Source organism: Ostrea edulis, chromosome 6 (genome assembly GCF_947568905.1).
Source record: "Ostrea edulis chromosome 6, xbOstEdul1.1, whole genome shotgun sequence".
Classification (NCBI taxonomy): Eukaryota; Metazoa; Mollusca; class Bivalvia; order Ostreida; family Ostreidae; genus Ostrea; species Ostrea edulis.
This window is the reverse complement of record NC_079169.1, coordinates 21,362,559-21,379,713: the sequence shown is the minus strand read 5'-3', so window position 1 is coordinate 21,379,713 and position 17,155 is coordinate 21,362,559. Positions and strand designations below refer to the sequence as shown.

At 34.4% G+C, this 17,155-nt stretch overlaps 1 protein-coding gene across 2 annotated transcripts in view; it reads left to right on the top strand.

Moving 5' to 3' along the window:
• The window catches only part of LOC125683022 (uncharacterized), a 20,927-nt gene extending 4,138 nt beyond the window's left edge, over positions 1-16,789 (top strand). Inside the window, exons 3-8 of one of the 2 annotated variants that reach the window (XM_048923708.2) lie at positions 1,256-1,580; positions 2,681-2,817; positions 6,381-6,525; positions 6,636-6,814; positions 7,132-7,302; positions 11,245-16,789. In XM_048923708.2, the coding sequence (XP_048779665.2) occupies positions 1,256-1,580; positions 2,681-2,817; positions 6,381-6,525; positions 6,636-6,814; positions 7,132-7,302; positions 11,245-14,967 (4,680 nt within the window). In that variant the 3' untranslated portion in view covers positions 14,968-16,789. The remainder of the gene's footprint in view (positions 1-1,255; positions 1,581-2,680; positions 2,818-6,380; positions 6,526-6,635; positions 6,815-7,131; positions 7,303-11,244) is intronic. The other variant, XM_048923709.2, reaches the window with a different exon arrangement.
• Positions 16,790-17,155: the final 366 nt, after the last annotated feature.

Below are 17,155 nucleotides of genomic sequence, written 5' to 3'. Positions count from 1 at the left end.
ATGCGAGTTAAAAAAATTTGAATTGCGAGTGAAAAATCACAAGTGATCGCAATTTTTTTGCAAGTGAAAAAAAAACCCTGATCTTTTTTCCGGATTTCCTCGGTGTATTGGCTGTACTTTGAAGTTTACAATAATTTTGTATTGTGCATAGAAATGCTTTACAGAATGATTATGAAAGTATTGGGAAAAGTTAACGTGGATCGAATAAATAACTAAGGCCATGGTCATCTCAGTCAGTGATGTCAAAGTACTTCAAGCTTACTTCTGGCATCTCCGAGATGTCTTATTTGAATAACATTAACATCATGATGATCTTGTCCGTGTTTACACGAAAGCAATGTGTTAGTATCACGGCTTCAAGTGGTGTCCTACTGTCCTGTATCTTTAGTCAAACACTTTAAGTTATCTGTAGTGTGTTTTTCAACTATTTTTTTTTTAATGAAATCTCCAAATAATTTGAATATTCAAGATTTCAAACCACATGATGTTGTAAATAGGTGATAGATTTCTGAACAGCGAGTACGCCACTCAAATGTACCCTATGACCCTCAACATGCATCAATGATATAATGATATAAAAATTCTATGTTGTCTGATAATTCATTAAATGGTAAATGAAAGAACTCTGAATCTTATTTTTATTATTGCACTTTATTTTCATATAGTTTGATATAGAGATATGCTTGTTTTCTTAAATTCCTGTAAAAAAGCAATCAATTGAAAAATGCTAGTAAAAGTTCAATTTTGCTAGTGGAAAATAATCCACTAGCTAAAATTTGCTAGTTGTAAAAAAATTGAATTTCGATCCCTGGTACTTTATGTGAGTTTTATTTTTAAAGTTTAACATAAAAATGAAAAATATTTCAAAAAATGTGAACCAGTTCCCTTAAGGATGTATATATGACACTTTACAGTACAGAACATGATATGAATGAAAAACGAAGGACTGTACAATGATAGTTTGAAATTTAAAACTTTAGATTTTACCATACTAAGTGAAAAAATTCAGTTTTAGTAGAAATTAAGTAATCAGGGGGGAAAAATTAAACCCTGCAAGATTCAAACTCACAATCTAGTATCTTCAGATCAGCATTTATCTGTGAACACCATGGGTGAAACAGCTATAAGTAATCGAATTTAAAACAAATTTATTTCATTTAGGGTAGAAAAGGAAGTTGGCCAATGTGATTATGTGTTATTCATCCTCAAATGTTTAACTTTAAAAGTCTTACAACAACATATACGTCTATCACAGAATGTGGAGAAAATTGGCAGTAATAAGAAACGACAGAAGAAAGAAAATCCGCTCAGCTGCTTAATTTGTAAATCTGTCTTCACTACTCTGGAAGAGATGAAAGAACATGTCAAACATCCATGTAGCAAACCTGTTGTTACTAAATCTCAATCTCTACACCACACCAATCCAGAACTGGACAATTTTGAACATCAGCTCCAACAGTTACGAGATGCGAAGGGGGATGATATTGCGACCAACCAGATTGAGTCTCTACTAAGAGCAGCACAAGCTCTCCATCAACAGCAACAGGAGCAACAGAAGCAGCAAGCACAGCAGCTACAAAGTTTGTACATGTTTTCAAATGTGTCAAGACTAGTTCACTTTTCATTTAGAGGCTAAAATAAAAATGTATTGTTGTGAAAATTGGAGTACAGGTTTTTTTAAGGTCTTGATTTCAAGGGCCAGGGCCTTTCCAATTGGGAAAAATAGCGACATTTGCTTGAAATTGGGGAAATATTTCATACAAAGAAATAGGGAAAAACCCAAACTAGAGTGCTTTAAGGTATAATTGGGCTCCTTCTGGCTTTCAATTTGGTCGAAGCTTACTTCATTCAAATAAGCAAAGGCCAAAAAATTTAAGTTTACTTAAGAATTTTTTTCAGCAAAAATTGTAATCTGTGGGCCTGTTAAGAAGATTTATGAACGAATTGGCTACCCTGCTTGATTTGTTTTCATTGTTCAGGAATTTTTAAGCAAAAATTGGGGAAAATACCTGCTTTTTAGCATTGGGAATGGGGCCTTATTTCGGCCCCCTACAGACTCTAAAAAATTAATCCCTAGAGTATCAGGAGTGAAAATATCAGCAAGATCTTTTATTTGATTGCATGTGTATTCCTTTATACAGTGGATATCACCTTTTAGATTTTGTCTGGTTTTGAATTGCTCAAACCATTTAAGCAAAAAATATGAATTGTTGTGTTTCTGCTAACATCCAAGTCAAAATTAGTGAAAGAAAATTAATAATTATATGTTATTCTTAAACTTTATTTTAGGGGCACACAATGAAACATTTAAGTTGCAGGTATATTGACATATTGAACATTGGGGGATTATTTTTCACTACATGTATTAATGCTTCTTGTAAATGCTCTTTGATGTGAATTACTTGGTAATTACAAGTGTAATCTCTAAAAACATTTTTCTTGAATGATCTCATGAACATGTTAAAAAACAAATCAAGGGTAGAGGGTATAATTTAGGGTCAGTTGGGTCAGCAGAAACACAGCAATATCTATTCAAGGGCTTACTGGGGCATTTGATTATTTGAGATATGATTGAATTTGAAATTTTGTCCAGTTTTGAATTTGTTCATCCATGATGAGGGTGAAATGGGCGAATATAATGATATTATTCCAGTTTAAAATACACTAATGTCTTTTTCAGATGTGGAAACGGAAGTAATACCAGATGGGGGTAATCCAGATTGGTTGTATAATCAAAATGAACCAGTGTTGTGTAGTGTGGAAGAGTATGGAGAACCAGCATTTCCAAGTTACTCCACCATAGAAGGATCAGATGGAGTGAGGGCATTTTTTATATTTACATGTGTAGATTTCATGAATTTACTGCAATTGGTCAGTGTCCGTCGGGTGTTAACAATAGTGTTCGATAATCGGAAGATATTTACTATCGCATCAGAGGTATCTTTTCGATTCATAATCAAACATAATCGAGATTATACAGAGAATGCAATTCAGTTATTTCATTCATTCATTGAAAATCGGACAGAAGACCCACTCGTTGCTCGCAACGAGATCGGATCTAGTTATGTTTCTCATTTTGTCACAATAAATAACGTAATAAACATTTCCCAGTCAAATCCGTTAAAAACATCATTTGAAAATAGTATATCTTCCATTGATACACATGTACTACGTAGAAGGGGTGTGCGTGAATATCTTTGTTTAAAGGACTATGACAGTCACACTTCGTTTTATTTACATCTTATCTTAAATGTCCGTATTTTTTCATGTTTTTATCCTTTTTCTTTATTTCTTTTGAAGGATAGAATTAGAATGTTCACTGAGCTAAATGCCGTGCACAAATCAACCGATAACACTGGGCAGTTTGATCGGCGTATTTATGGACGAGATCTAACTATGGCCAAACTATAGATATCAAAATAACTGGCAATTTTTTAATTGAACACGGTCCTTGGTCATTTAACTCTGTCCAAGCCATTACCCAAGCTGTGTTAACATTCCCTACGATAAATTTCGTCGAAATTATGTTTGATACCAAAGCTGTCCATAAATAGTTTTAATAGCGAAAGTAATCACACAACACTAATATTTCTTCGATTATCAAAATATGAGAAATGAAGTAAAATTTTATAGAGTACAATTTCTAGATAAACATTGATTGTTTATCACTGGCTTCGATACAGGGTATTCACCTGTATTGATGTCACTAGATCTGTCAAAGCGTGATCAGTCAAGCGTTTCTAATCCCCTAACAGACCAGGAAATTTACAGTGACTGCTAGGGGCAGTCTAGTTCTGAATGGCTGACTATCTTGAGAATCAGTATTGAATAGTTAGGGGTACCGTTTACTACATTTTTGTCAGCATTTTTACAACGTAATGCTGAGTCCTGGCATCTGGGGACAACGTAATAACCAGATCTATTTTATATAGCTTCGTTAAGAAATGGTTTTGTGCTTTGAAATTTCAATGAAATATGCGGACTAACGTAATAAAGGGAGAACGTAATAACGAGGTTCCACTGCGAAAAGTATATTTTTTATGCCCCCCTACAAAGAAGAGGGGCATATTGGTTTGCACCTGTCGGTCAGTCGGTAGACCATATGTTGTCCGCTCAATATCTTGAGAACCATTCACTTGATGATAATGATATTTCATATGTGGGTTGGTTATGAGTAGAAGAGGACCTCTATTGTTTTTCAGGTCAAAAGGTCAAGGGTCAATTTACTCTGGACATAGAAATATAATGTCCACTCAATATCTTGAGAACCCTTTGCTTGACAGTCATCAAACTTGGTACACTGGTACATCCTAAAGAGTAGATGACCCCTATTGATTTTGAAGTCACATGATCAAGGGTCAAACTGAACATAGGAATATACTGACCACTCAATATCTTGATAACCCTTTGCTTGACAGACATCAAACTTGGTACACTGGTACATCTTCAGGAGAAGATAACCCCTCTTGATTTTGAGGTCACATGGTCCAAGGTCAAGGGTCAAACTGGACATAGGAATATACTGTCCGTTCAATATCTTCAGAACCCTGTGCTTGACAGACATCAAACTTGATACACTGGTACATCTTCAGGGGAAGATGAACCCTATTGACTTTGAGGTCAAAGGTCAAGGGTCAAACTGGACATAGGAATATACTGTCCATTCATTATCTTGAGAACCCTGTGCTTAACAGATATCAAACTTGGTACACTGGTATATCTTCAGGAGAAGATGCTCCCTATTGATTTTAAGGTCACATGGTCAAAAGTCAAGGGTCAAACTGGATGTTGGAATATACTGTCAGCTCAATATCTTGATAACCCTTTGTTTGACAGACATCAAACATGATACACTGGTACATCTTCAGGAGAAGATGACCCCTATTGATTTTGAGGTCACATGGTCAAAGGTCAAGGGTCAAACCGGACATAATAATATACTGTCCACTCAATATCTTGATAACCCTTTGCTTGACAGACATCAAACTTAGTACACTGGTATATCTTCAGGAGGTGACCCCTATTGATTTTGAGGTCACATGGTCAAAGGTCAGTGGTTGAACTGGACATAGTAGTATATTGTTTCCTATATTTTAAGAATTATTTGCTTGATAGACACCAAACTTGGTACACTGGTACAGCATAAGGAGTAGATGACCCCTATTGATTTTTAGGTCACATGGTCAATCCACTCTTGACATAGGAAGATATTGTTTGCTCAATATTTTGAATTGATGATGCTACTATCAATTAAATGATGTGTGTGTATAACCCTTTTCAATTTTGCACCATGGGGGGCATATGTGTTTTACAAACATCTCTTGTTCATTAGTATATGCACTTTGAGGGGCATTTAAATTTTAAGAACACATCTTGTTTTATTCTGTTGCTGAATATTAAAATTTAGCTTAGATATGCAGAACAGGATTTCATAGCCCTTGGCACTAGTGATACTTTTAATTAATACTCAGGTAACCTGTAGGCCTCTTGTCTTTAACATATTATTGAAAACTATACATTGAAATGATATACATGTGAAAAGAAGGGAAAAACAATAATTGCATTTATAACATGTACCTTTTATTATTACTTCAAATAAGACAACAAAATGTGAAATCTTGTAAAAAAAAGTTCTATTTAAATGATTTATTTCTATATGTAGTTGAATACATTAAAACTTAGATGTTAAGTTTTGGACTAAATGTGTTTATTCCAGACATTTGTTTTAATCATTGGTCATCAAGGATAAAAATGATAGGAAGGTATATGATAACCAAAAATCAAATTGAATGTATATCTTGTGAAAGTTATTATAGTATTAAACATTATTTTTGAAGAATTTATCGATGTGTAAACTCTGGACATTTTACTCACAAACTAAATGAAAGTGCGAAGCACTTTTATGTATATGTTTGTAATTAAAATGCATTTCCAGAGTTTACACATCAATAAATTCATCAAAAAGAATGTTTGATTCTTATAATTCCAATTTATTCCCTGTATTATCCAATTTTGAAAATTTGAATAGTTTTCCCGCACTATGTTATTTGTTTTCAGTCACGTACAGTGTATACATAGCGTTTTTTGGATTTATTGATGTGTAAATTCTCATTTAGCTTTATTTTTGTCCAATCAAAACAACTGTAAAAGATAACATCGGGATTATGTATAAATTATTTTTGATGTTCTCCTTTGAATGGATGACTCCACCAAAATAGAAACCCCAAACGAGTTAGTCAATACATATAAATATGAATATTGAACATTTAGCCAGCTTATTAAAGATACAAGTGAATAGATTTACCGCTTCTGATTTTGAAACACAAATGTCATTGTGCTTGGGAGAGAGATTTGCTTTAGTATAGACATTGTATTTCTAGATGCAAGTAGTGAGGGTAGAACAGGTGACGTCCACCCCCCCAGTGGACGAGGATCGCAGTCTTCATACGCCTCCAATAAGCCTTGTAGCAGAGGATTATAAACCAGAAGCCACTCAGGAAATCACTTTGACCTCAACTAACCAAGGTCAGTCCTCTTCAGTTCCGTAGATTTCTCTGTTCTTCCCTTGTATTGTACCATCAATTTATTTTCATATTACACACGCATATATATATATATATACTGTTCACACACAGATGCACCCACCAACAACGCCCAGATAAGCTTTAGTGGACCACAAGTAGTCAACTTCAATCCTGAAAATAGGGACCTGTCAGTCTCATTTGAAAGTAATGCATGTAATAACGAGGGTGGCTCGTCAGCGGAGAAGTTCATTTTGTCAACTGTTGGTGTAGTTGAAAACTTTAATTCGCAGGTGGGTAAATGTTTTTGATACATTGTATAAGCTATAAAGAGCAAGAAAAATATAAAAGATGAATTGGGAAAAAATATGATTTGAGTAGTGGACAACCTGTTGTTTGTGTGAAGGAAATATTCAGGCATACAATTTACTGTGGAAACTAGATGGAGTGTAAGAAGAGGAAACAAATCTAATATTGACCATCATACATGTATGTAGGAGGGCAAATGTATTTGGAGAAATGTTTTATAAATGTAAACATGCAGAACTTGTAATTCTGGAATTGATGAGTAACAGTGTGGACACTCAGTAGTTTGACTTGATATTTGCAGCAGGCCTCATCTGCCCAGGATCCAGGCAGTGATGGCAGTATCGTTCTGCCTAGTGAAGTGAGGCTGGTTGGCAGTGATGGTACGACAGTGACTTTGGTGCTCTCCCCAGACGCACCTAGTATGACTTCAAAAACAGGAAATCCAGGGGATGAATTTGATCTCATTTCACAGGTATCTGTTTACACACATTGATAGACATGTGGAACATTTTCCTTGCATTTTTGGTAGTGTGAGAGCAGACACTCAATAAATATCCCTTTCTTGCTCCTGTTTTCATGATAAACCACAATTGCGATGACCCTGACTATTGAAATTTGTTGTCAGGTTTGAAAGATTGGTCTTTAGAATTACGTATTGGGCTAGTGAGAAATGAATAGTGGGCAGTCCTTTGAATAAATAGAGGCAAAGACCAGTATACAGGTGCTGTAAAACGAGGAATTAATACACACTGTAAATAGGTGCCAAAAAGTAGTGCACAAACCAGATTAAGAACTAAATTCTTGAAGATTTTTTTTAAAGTTTCAAGCTATTGATCCTAAGGCAAGTATTACAAAATATCAGTTAATTTTTTGTATACACGTTCACACAGGTAGAAGTTACTAAGTTTCTTTTTAAATTGTGTTCTTGTCTTAGTAATTAATTAGGACATATGCCACTACTGTCATTGACACAATCCGCCTTCTCCACACGTCACAAGACAGCGATTTTTTTCTACCCACTGGTACTGGTACCGGTACCCACTCAATTGGGAAAAATAGCGTCAAAATCGAACAAATTGGGAATTTTCTACCAATGTATCGGCAAATGATTTCAACTAAAAGAAAAGAAAAAAGAGAACAAAACAAGAAGTAGTCATCTCTTTACAAACTTTTTTACGCTAATATTTGCTGTTGTGAGACATAAGGAATTGTCATAGGCTCATTTTAGAATCGTCGTAGTTCTACAAAACACGCGCACTGCCATGATCTGTACTTTCAATTTAATACCGAAAGTGGACATTTTAGTTAATTTGTACAACGTTTCAGACTAAATAAATTACGATGTCAGCGGTCTATATTTCGGCAAGTAAATTGGGAATATTTAGTCTCAAAATTGGGAAAAATCAATGGTTTTTGACATTGGGAATGGTACCGTTTATCGGTACCAGTTATATAAGGAAAAAAATCGCTGCAAGATATTTTCTCACTCCAGGCCCAAGTTGCACGAAGATGAGATAAGTTTAACTGACAGTTAACATCTAGTTAACTCTATATAAATTCAAGAGTTAATGGGAAGTTAACTGTATGTTAAAACCTCCTTGCAACTGGGTCCAGACTGTTATTAGTGAAAATTTTAAGAAAATGGAAGTGCCCAAACATTCATGTACAGTTTAAAAAGTTTCACATAACGTACAAGGAACATGATATAATCAAAGCGTTTCAGTCTGTCCCTATAGTCTTGAACATCTTGATTAGTAGCCCTTTACTGTCTATGATATTGCTCAAACAAGCCACAGGTATGGATGGGCTTCAGGAGCGATCACCATTATGTGATTTTATGATAATGAGTGTAAATTTGATTTTGACTGAAGGTAATTCCCCATACCACATCTTAATGAAAAACCTTCAGATTTCTATCAAAATTTTCATGTATTTTGTCAAGGATGTATATTGACCAAATTCCCGAAGAAAAATATGTTTAGCGGCCTTTCCCAGAGTACAGCCCCTTCTTAAAAATAGAACACATCACTTTAAAACAAGCAGCGTTAATATACATACATTTTTTAGGCACTGTCTTTATTTAAACGATAGAAATATGTTTCTTTCATATGAATTGAAGAAAATGTATTGCATTTGACTGTTTTCAATAATTTTTCATTACTGAACCATGCTCTTGGTTTCAAGGTGATGAAAATGCACATATAATGGTCAAATTTTGACTAATCATAGCCTACCATATCCGGGAAATTCTGTTTTCAAAAACCTACAGATTTTTGAAACATTTCAATGGGTTTTACCTTTACACTCCAGCAATCATTTGACATAAGAAGTAGATAGGGTATCAGATAATTTGAGAGACTAATGTCCTCCTCTAGGTTAAAAACATTGAAAAAACACATATTGGAAAATGGTGTATAAAATTCCTATCTCTGCAAACATGTTTCATTCATCATTTACATGACTAAATTACCATTTCAAGAAATATTACAGGGTGGTTTTTGAAAAACAGTTTAAAACATTAAAGCTTCAAATAATTAAAAACCACTTTCATTGATTGCCGTAAGCTTTAGGGATCGGGCTTGAAGTTAGGAAAATCCCTACTTTACTATGGAGCTTAGCCTACGTCACATGAACACTGACATGACGTCACATTAGATGAAAAAATAAAATTGTGTCGCCAGATCTAGTTGGAACAAAGTGATCTAGATCAGAATGATTTTTATATCTTTCACGCTCATTCAGAGAATGCTAACCTATGCTTGGGTTACAAATTTGGGAAATTCGAATATTTTAAAACACCCGAATTCTGCATTCCTCGCCCCCTTGGTAAATTTTAGTTCCAGGTAGTTTTTAACAATACGATACAGCCATGCGATGTGAGTGTTAACAACATGTAGTACCGTGTACATTCCGAGACATTTTAATCAAAACATCAATGAAGGTCATGTCCGGCCAGAAAAATGTTTTTAATTAGATAAAAGAAAATTACATTACAACACCCATGATCCATACTGTATGTACAATAACACAAACGTACGACACCTAGGCCTACAGATAGGGCCTAAATATGTGACAAATCTGTCAACGTACGATCTAAATTGAACACCCTGAAATCATTAGACACAATAGAGATACATGTATGCAGATACATGTACTCACATTTATTATGGATTCGGAGGGCCTTGAAAGCAATTTTTGTCGTGTAAATAAATATAAAAATTTTGCAAGGGGGATTACAATGTCATATAGCTTTTAATTAGATTATGCATATATTTTATTTAGATCATGACGACATCGATCGTATTCTTTCAGGTTTAAATAAATTATAGGGAAAACATAACAAAAATATGTGACTGTTAGTACATGTAGCACACAAAAATTTGCATTTTGTTGTATAGGAGATTCGATATTTCTACCCGTCATTAATGATCAGAAATCACACACAAAAAATGGCCTACAATAGATACATTGAAAGTTGGCAACACAATTTAACATCCTAATCTGTAATATATGCAGAAATCTCACGGGAATTACTAAATGACTGTGTGTCATAACGCAATGCGTATGCAGAGTTCACAACTTCGCAATATATATACCTATAAGCATTTTCTCTCCCGAACGTTGTTTTGTATAGAACCGGCTTGTTTTATTGCGATTCTTTTGTTGTTATTTTTTAATTCTAAATTTTTGTTGTTTGCTTTCAAAAAAATCAATCCTAATACGGTCTACAAAATTCACCAAAATGCCATCGGGTTCGTTGAATGTGTGATAATGTTCGTGACTCGTTTCTAACGTTATTTTACATGGTATTGGGAATTACCTTAAACAGTAAAGCCAAAATCCATCCTTTTTTTTTTATTTGGACTCGCCTGATCAACTGAAATAATTGAATTTTACTTGTAATACGCAATTTGATTGGTTTATTTGACTTTATCAACATTCTTTATATCATATGAACAAAGTTGCTGTTTAGTCCCGCTATATTACGTCCTAGGAATGACGTCACAATACGTTTGGTTTTTCCGTTCGTGTTTTGTTGCTATGGCGGGATTGGTCCGTGTCAGATTAAATTCCTATTTTCTTTTGAATTATTCATCAAATAATATCAAACACGATTTACAAAATTAAATGATAGCTATTTTATAAACAACTTCATGGTTTACAATGCATAAACTGTCCTATTTACTTTATATTGTAAAAAATGAGTAAATATTACTATAATTCCTTGGCCCAAGTTCTTTTGAAATATTTTTTATCGTGACTCCTTTACAAATTTTATATTAAGCATCTCTGTCATAGTTTCACATGTTTCATGTAAAGAAGTTGTCTTTCTTATCAAGAGCGTACTTGAAGAAACTGTTGAATGTAAATTGAAATAAATGTTGTGGTAAAATTTCATTTTCTCTTTGAGTAGGTCATAGGAGAAGATTTGAATCAACAGGAGTCAGCAGAAAAAAATTGTAAAGATATTTCAAAGTTTCCTGATGATGTTGACACAAAGGCCAATTATAATTCAAGCAAAGGACCAGGAGTTGATATATCTTGTGGTTCCAATTTTTCTGATAATGAACACAATTTCAAATGGGAACAAGCAATAACAAGTGAACAAGACATCATAAATAAAGCAAAAAATGAGCAGTCTGATACCTCTGAAAGCATAAAACACTGTGAACAAATTATTACTGGAACTAACTCAGAACAAGAGACTGAAATGAAAAAATGTCTGTCTGGTGAACACGTGGCAAGACCTACAGAATCAACAGACTCACAGGAGAAAGAATATACCGGTGATTGTAAGTGTACAAGCAAAACTCAAGAACCAGTTGTGAATGATGTGATGGACCAAACGAAAGAATCTGATGCACAAACACCTTCCAAGCAAAGCTTAACTGAAAAGGATTTGAAATCTCAATCTGAAGTCAAAGTGTCCAAAAAGAAACCAAAGACTCCGAAAATTCCAAAGTGTAGAATTTGTGACAAGGTGTTCAGAACAATAGAGGTTCTAAGGAAGCACAATAAAGTACCGTGCAAGGTAAGACTGACAAGAAATCTCACTCAGAAAGTCTTAAGACCCAAGAAACTGGAAAAACCTGTGCCTCAACCGACTGCTAAGAGAAAGAAAAAGCAGAAACCAGCGCCAGCCAAACCAAAAATGATTACACTCATTAACAGGCGGTTTTCAGATACCAGATTAGAATTAAACAAGGACAAGAAGGGAAAGCTTAAGACAAGGAGGAAATCTCTTTACGACTTCAACTTCTGCATCACAAGAAGTAGTGAATATAGAAATGCAAGTCTGGATGTTTTAGTGAAGTATGACACTTTGAATGAGAAGGAACAACATTTCTTTCATTTAGGTCTCATGGCAACAGTTCATTTACCTTCAGACTACAAGACACCAAAATCTCTCATTAGACGAGTTTTGAAAGAGAATGGGTCTCGCATATTGGAAAAGGTTGATGATGGAGAGGATATAAATTCTGTGGAAAAAGATGAACCTCCAGTTTTGGAGAAAGTAGTGGATGCAGCTGGCAGGCTTCAGGAAGATATCTATATTCTGAGAGATGAGATTAACGATGATATAGAACCTCCAGTGTTGACGACTGTTGCACAGTTGGACAGTACCCGTACTGAAGTAGATGTATCAGAAGACATGATATGCCCAGTTCTAAATGCCTCATCAGATAAAGATGAAGAAACTGGTGCCATCTTACCTATGAAAGAACAAGTCAGTCGCCTAGATGAACTCAACAAGGAGAACAATTTTGAACATGAAAATCTTGCCACAAAATTACCAGATGCTTTGAATTCTGAAAAATTACAACTTACAGAACAAATATCAAAACCATCTACCCAAAGCAAAGATGAAAACAGGACATCAGAAATGTTAACTACACCAGGAACTGTTTCACCTTTCAAATCACCAAACAAAACACTGATTGAACGACATTTCACAGACGCTATGGATGTTTTCAGTGATACATTTTCAGACAATTCAGAATTCACCAAGACAAAAGTGAGGGATGAAGATACCACCAAGCCATCTTACAGTGTGACACTAGGATTGCAAACAGACATACCAGCAGTCACTGACAAAGTCATGTATCCAAGATCTGCTTTTATTTTAAAGTGTCTTAAAAGGTTAGAAAATAAACATAGAAATGTTCAAGATCACAAGCCTTTGTCTACAGATGAGAAAGTTGGAAGGAAGAATTTGTTTGAGAGTCTAGAAAATGTTTCGAGCTGTTCCAAAGATGTTTGCAAGTCTGATATTTGTAGTCAAGGAAAAGAAGCCAAAAATTCAATAGGAAGCTGTAGTGGCATAGAAGAAGTGGTCGTATTTCCTAAACCAGTGGACCCAAAGAATTTAGAATATCGTAAACCAACATTTACTATTCCTTCAAATGAAGAAATTTTAACTTATGAAGATGATAATGTGGTGGTCAGGAAACAACCAGAGCTAGATTCAGTTAGTCCTGAGAATGGTAGGGATCTACTGCAGATCATTGCAAAGACACTGGGAATCTTTCCTTCAACAAAACGTAAGCCTCAAGAAAATCCCTTGAAAGGATCACCAAAGAAGTACAAGGAAAGGAAGCCTGAAGATATTGCTGATGATAAAGATGGCATGCAGATTATTGTTATGAATAATGCCGCCGAGTCCAAAGATTACACTATGGGAATTGATGTCATAAATGTTCCCAAAAACTTAAATGAAGAACTGAGGAAAGCAGCAACAGAACTAGAAAATAGGGTCGAGTTTGAGGATGAGAGTTCCCGTAGTCTCCATTTCAGTGATGACAGTACAACTGTTTTAGGAAGAGTGAGTTCTACAGACAAGGTAGGCAGCTGCCATCATGTGCCTGGAGATATATCTATACCGGAAGAAGTATATGAGTTTCTTGAGGATTATGAAACTGTAAGTCCCAGTGCATGTAAAACTGATCATATTCATGGTTATATAACCCAAGACAATGCAGCAAAGAACAACATTCATTTGATACCCGGTCCGCAAGTTAAAACCAGTGAAGTTGTGGATATTCATTTCAACACCTGTTCTAAAGAACCATTTACTAATCAACCCGAATCTCATGCTTTTTCACGAAATCCTTTGGAAACAATCAAGTCGCAATCTGAAATCTTAAAGGATTCCTCAACAAATACTGTAGATGTGAGTGGTCAAAATTTACTGACAACACACTTGCAAAATGAGGAGGATTTGCCTCTGTATGCGATTCCAGTTGGCTATGTTTCTGACGATAACCAAAGCAGCAAAACATTCCTTTCTCTGAATCAAGATATTAGTACTTCGTTCAGCCAGTCATCTTCCAAAGCAGCTTTTCCACTACAGAAAGTTAATGCTGTAAAGACTCGTGTTCAAAAGGCAGATGTGACTACAGCATTTGCTGAGAATGATGTGTTTGAGATAGAAAATATTCAAGAAGACAGCAGAGATGGGATTACCAAATTGCCTGCCAATGTTCCAGATAGTAATCAGGATCAACTTTGGAGCCGGATTTTGGAGGAGTACAAGGCAGAGCGTCAACAGCATCAGGAACCTGTAATCCAAAACAGTAATCCAAGGCCTGGCTTTATTAGTCAAACACATCAACAACGGCATAGAAATTTAAGTAGCATAGACATCAATACAGAATCATTCATTTCAAAGCCAGAATTAACACGAAGTTACAGTACTAGTGCTTGCTCAACAATTTGTGATACATCAAACCAAAACCTTTCTAACTGTGATAATCCAGGAGAACTGCCTTCTATGACATGTTCCTTTTCACCTACAAATGACAGTCATTCTCTGAAACTCATATTTAGAAAAGAAAAATCACCCCAAGAACAGATACCTCCTCTAAATACAACTTCTAGTGATCAAGTGAGAATTATTCAAAGTGTTAGTGATAGAGAAACTTTCATTGAATCTAATATGTCTTCTGCTGTTTCTGATCCTCCATCTGCTAATTTGGAAGAGTCCAATTTTGAGGAAGGAGATTCTTTGCCTTACATGATTGTAGATACTGGAGTAGAAATTTGTAGAAAAGCAATGGGTACTGAGGAAGATGAGGACAATTCAGATGATGACTGGGATTTAGGAAAAGGAATAGAATCGCAGGATGCAATCACTTAATTACACATAATGCAGTAGTATATGTAGTAAAATTATGATCTTTTGAAAAAAATGCAATTTTTTGGGTAAGAAAAACCTCTTTTTATCACATTTCACTTCAGTTTATTACTTGTATATACGCAAGATTTTCTACTGCAGACAGAGGTCAAAAGTACCAGAATTGTAGAATATTTCATTATGCTTTCAAACATTGATATATTAAAAGTGATATTTTAGTTTGAAACTAGTTTTAATCCAATGACCAAAAATTAACTATTGCTTTAAAAGCTCTTAAGTTTCTGCAGTTTCTTTTTTACCATGTTTAAAGAAATTTTCAGGGTTTTTAAAAAAATACATGAGGGTATGAAATGCAACACTTTATGCCCACATACTTCAAAAAGTGCATTAGCACTTCATGAAAAGAATACTGTTATGAAGCATTGTTGTTGATACCTTCGTGTATTTTCAAAAATGTAATTTATTTCTTATATTTACATTCTCCTTTAATGTCAGCCGTTAAAATAGATGTACTATATTCATCAAGATCCATACGCTCATTTTTCACAACTACAGCGCATTCATGAGGAAATGGCCATCATTACAATTTGTGAAGTATCAAAACCAAAAATATTGGAAATGTTCATCTTTATTGATAACGTAACGTACAGACAGACGTGATACAACTTTTTGAGTGTGATTTATGTTTGGTTTTTTAACTTCAAAGGATAGAAAGAAGAACTAGGTTTCTAAAAACTTCAAGGGATAGAAAGAAAAGCTTGGTTTTTAAAAACTTCCAAGGGATAGATAGAAAAACTGATCAACAGATATTGTGGTGGAAATTGGACCAAACATGGCTTTTGAAAAAAGAACATCAGTTTATATGAAAATTGTATTTTGAATTTTATTTTTTTTTTATAGTCTTGGTACTTTTTTTCATTGTCTGCAGTTTATGATTTCTCCAGTCTGTGATAGCTTTAAGATGTGTGGTCGAATTTTTTTATGATTTGATAATTTCTCTTACAGATTTTAAATGTGTTTCTTGCATACGTTTATTTGATTTGTATACAGAACTTCATATCCTATAACATCTAAGTGCCAAACATTTCCCTGAAGACGAATTTTTAAACAGAACATACCAACTTGGAAATCTTATTAAATTTTTTTTTACTATAGTATTTTGCATGTTGTATGACAGAAAATTGGATGATGGAGGGATTCCTTGATTAACTTCTACTTTTACGTTCATCAAGACGGGTTGTAAATTTTCCTCTTTTGCACAAAATCAGTTTTATTTTTTACATTTTATAGTAAAATGCATGCAAAATGAACATTAATTAGATGTTTATTAGAATGGTATGTTTAAATTACGGTAATTTTGAAATCAAACTGTAAATTTTAACATAACTCTAACATTAATTGCACTAAATCAATTGAATACAATCATATAAGTTAGTTTTGAAACAGGTTTGATGGATTTTATCGAAGGCTATGAGCACTTGGGTGTGCTTCACGGTCGAATTGGAAATGGATGAATTGATTTTTGTTGCGGTTAACAGGGAAAAGCAAAATTCCAGTCCTTCCATTTACATAAGAGCTGCACATAAGAAACAGAGGAATATGATAAAGATATGTACGGAGATAAAGGGTTAAATAAATATATGTATTCAGCATAACGTAAATGTCTTGTTCACTTGTAATTGCAGATTACTTATTGTAGTTCAGAAAACAGGTGGTTTTTCGTAAAGTTTAAAAATTGCTATTGTATGTTTGTTTTCATGCATTTGATATTTTGATTTCTGTTAATCCTGTATACAGAAATGTTAATAAAAAGCATATTCGTTCGTTTTCTGTTCCCGTATTTAGTATAAATAACGCCTTGCAGCAAACGATATTTTATGTACATGTAATTTCCATTCTTCAGAAACGAGATCTGAATGACCAGTAATGTCGGCATGTTTAAATTGTTTGAATTTTCTTTAGATAAGATAGGACTGAAGAGACATACATATAAAATTTGAGAAGCGCCCTCAAAAGTTTGATTAATAAACTTTGGGAGGGCAACACGTTTTGGATCGTTGTGTAGAATCTATAGTAATGTGTTTCACTTAGACCGTTAGCATTGCCACTAAGGAAAATAACCGTATGACTTTCGTAGTGAAGTTCCGTTGCTAAGTTTGTCTTAGTCAAACTGACTTGAAATTCTTGTGTA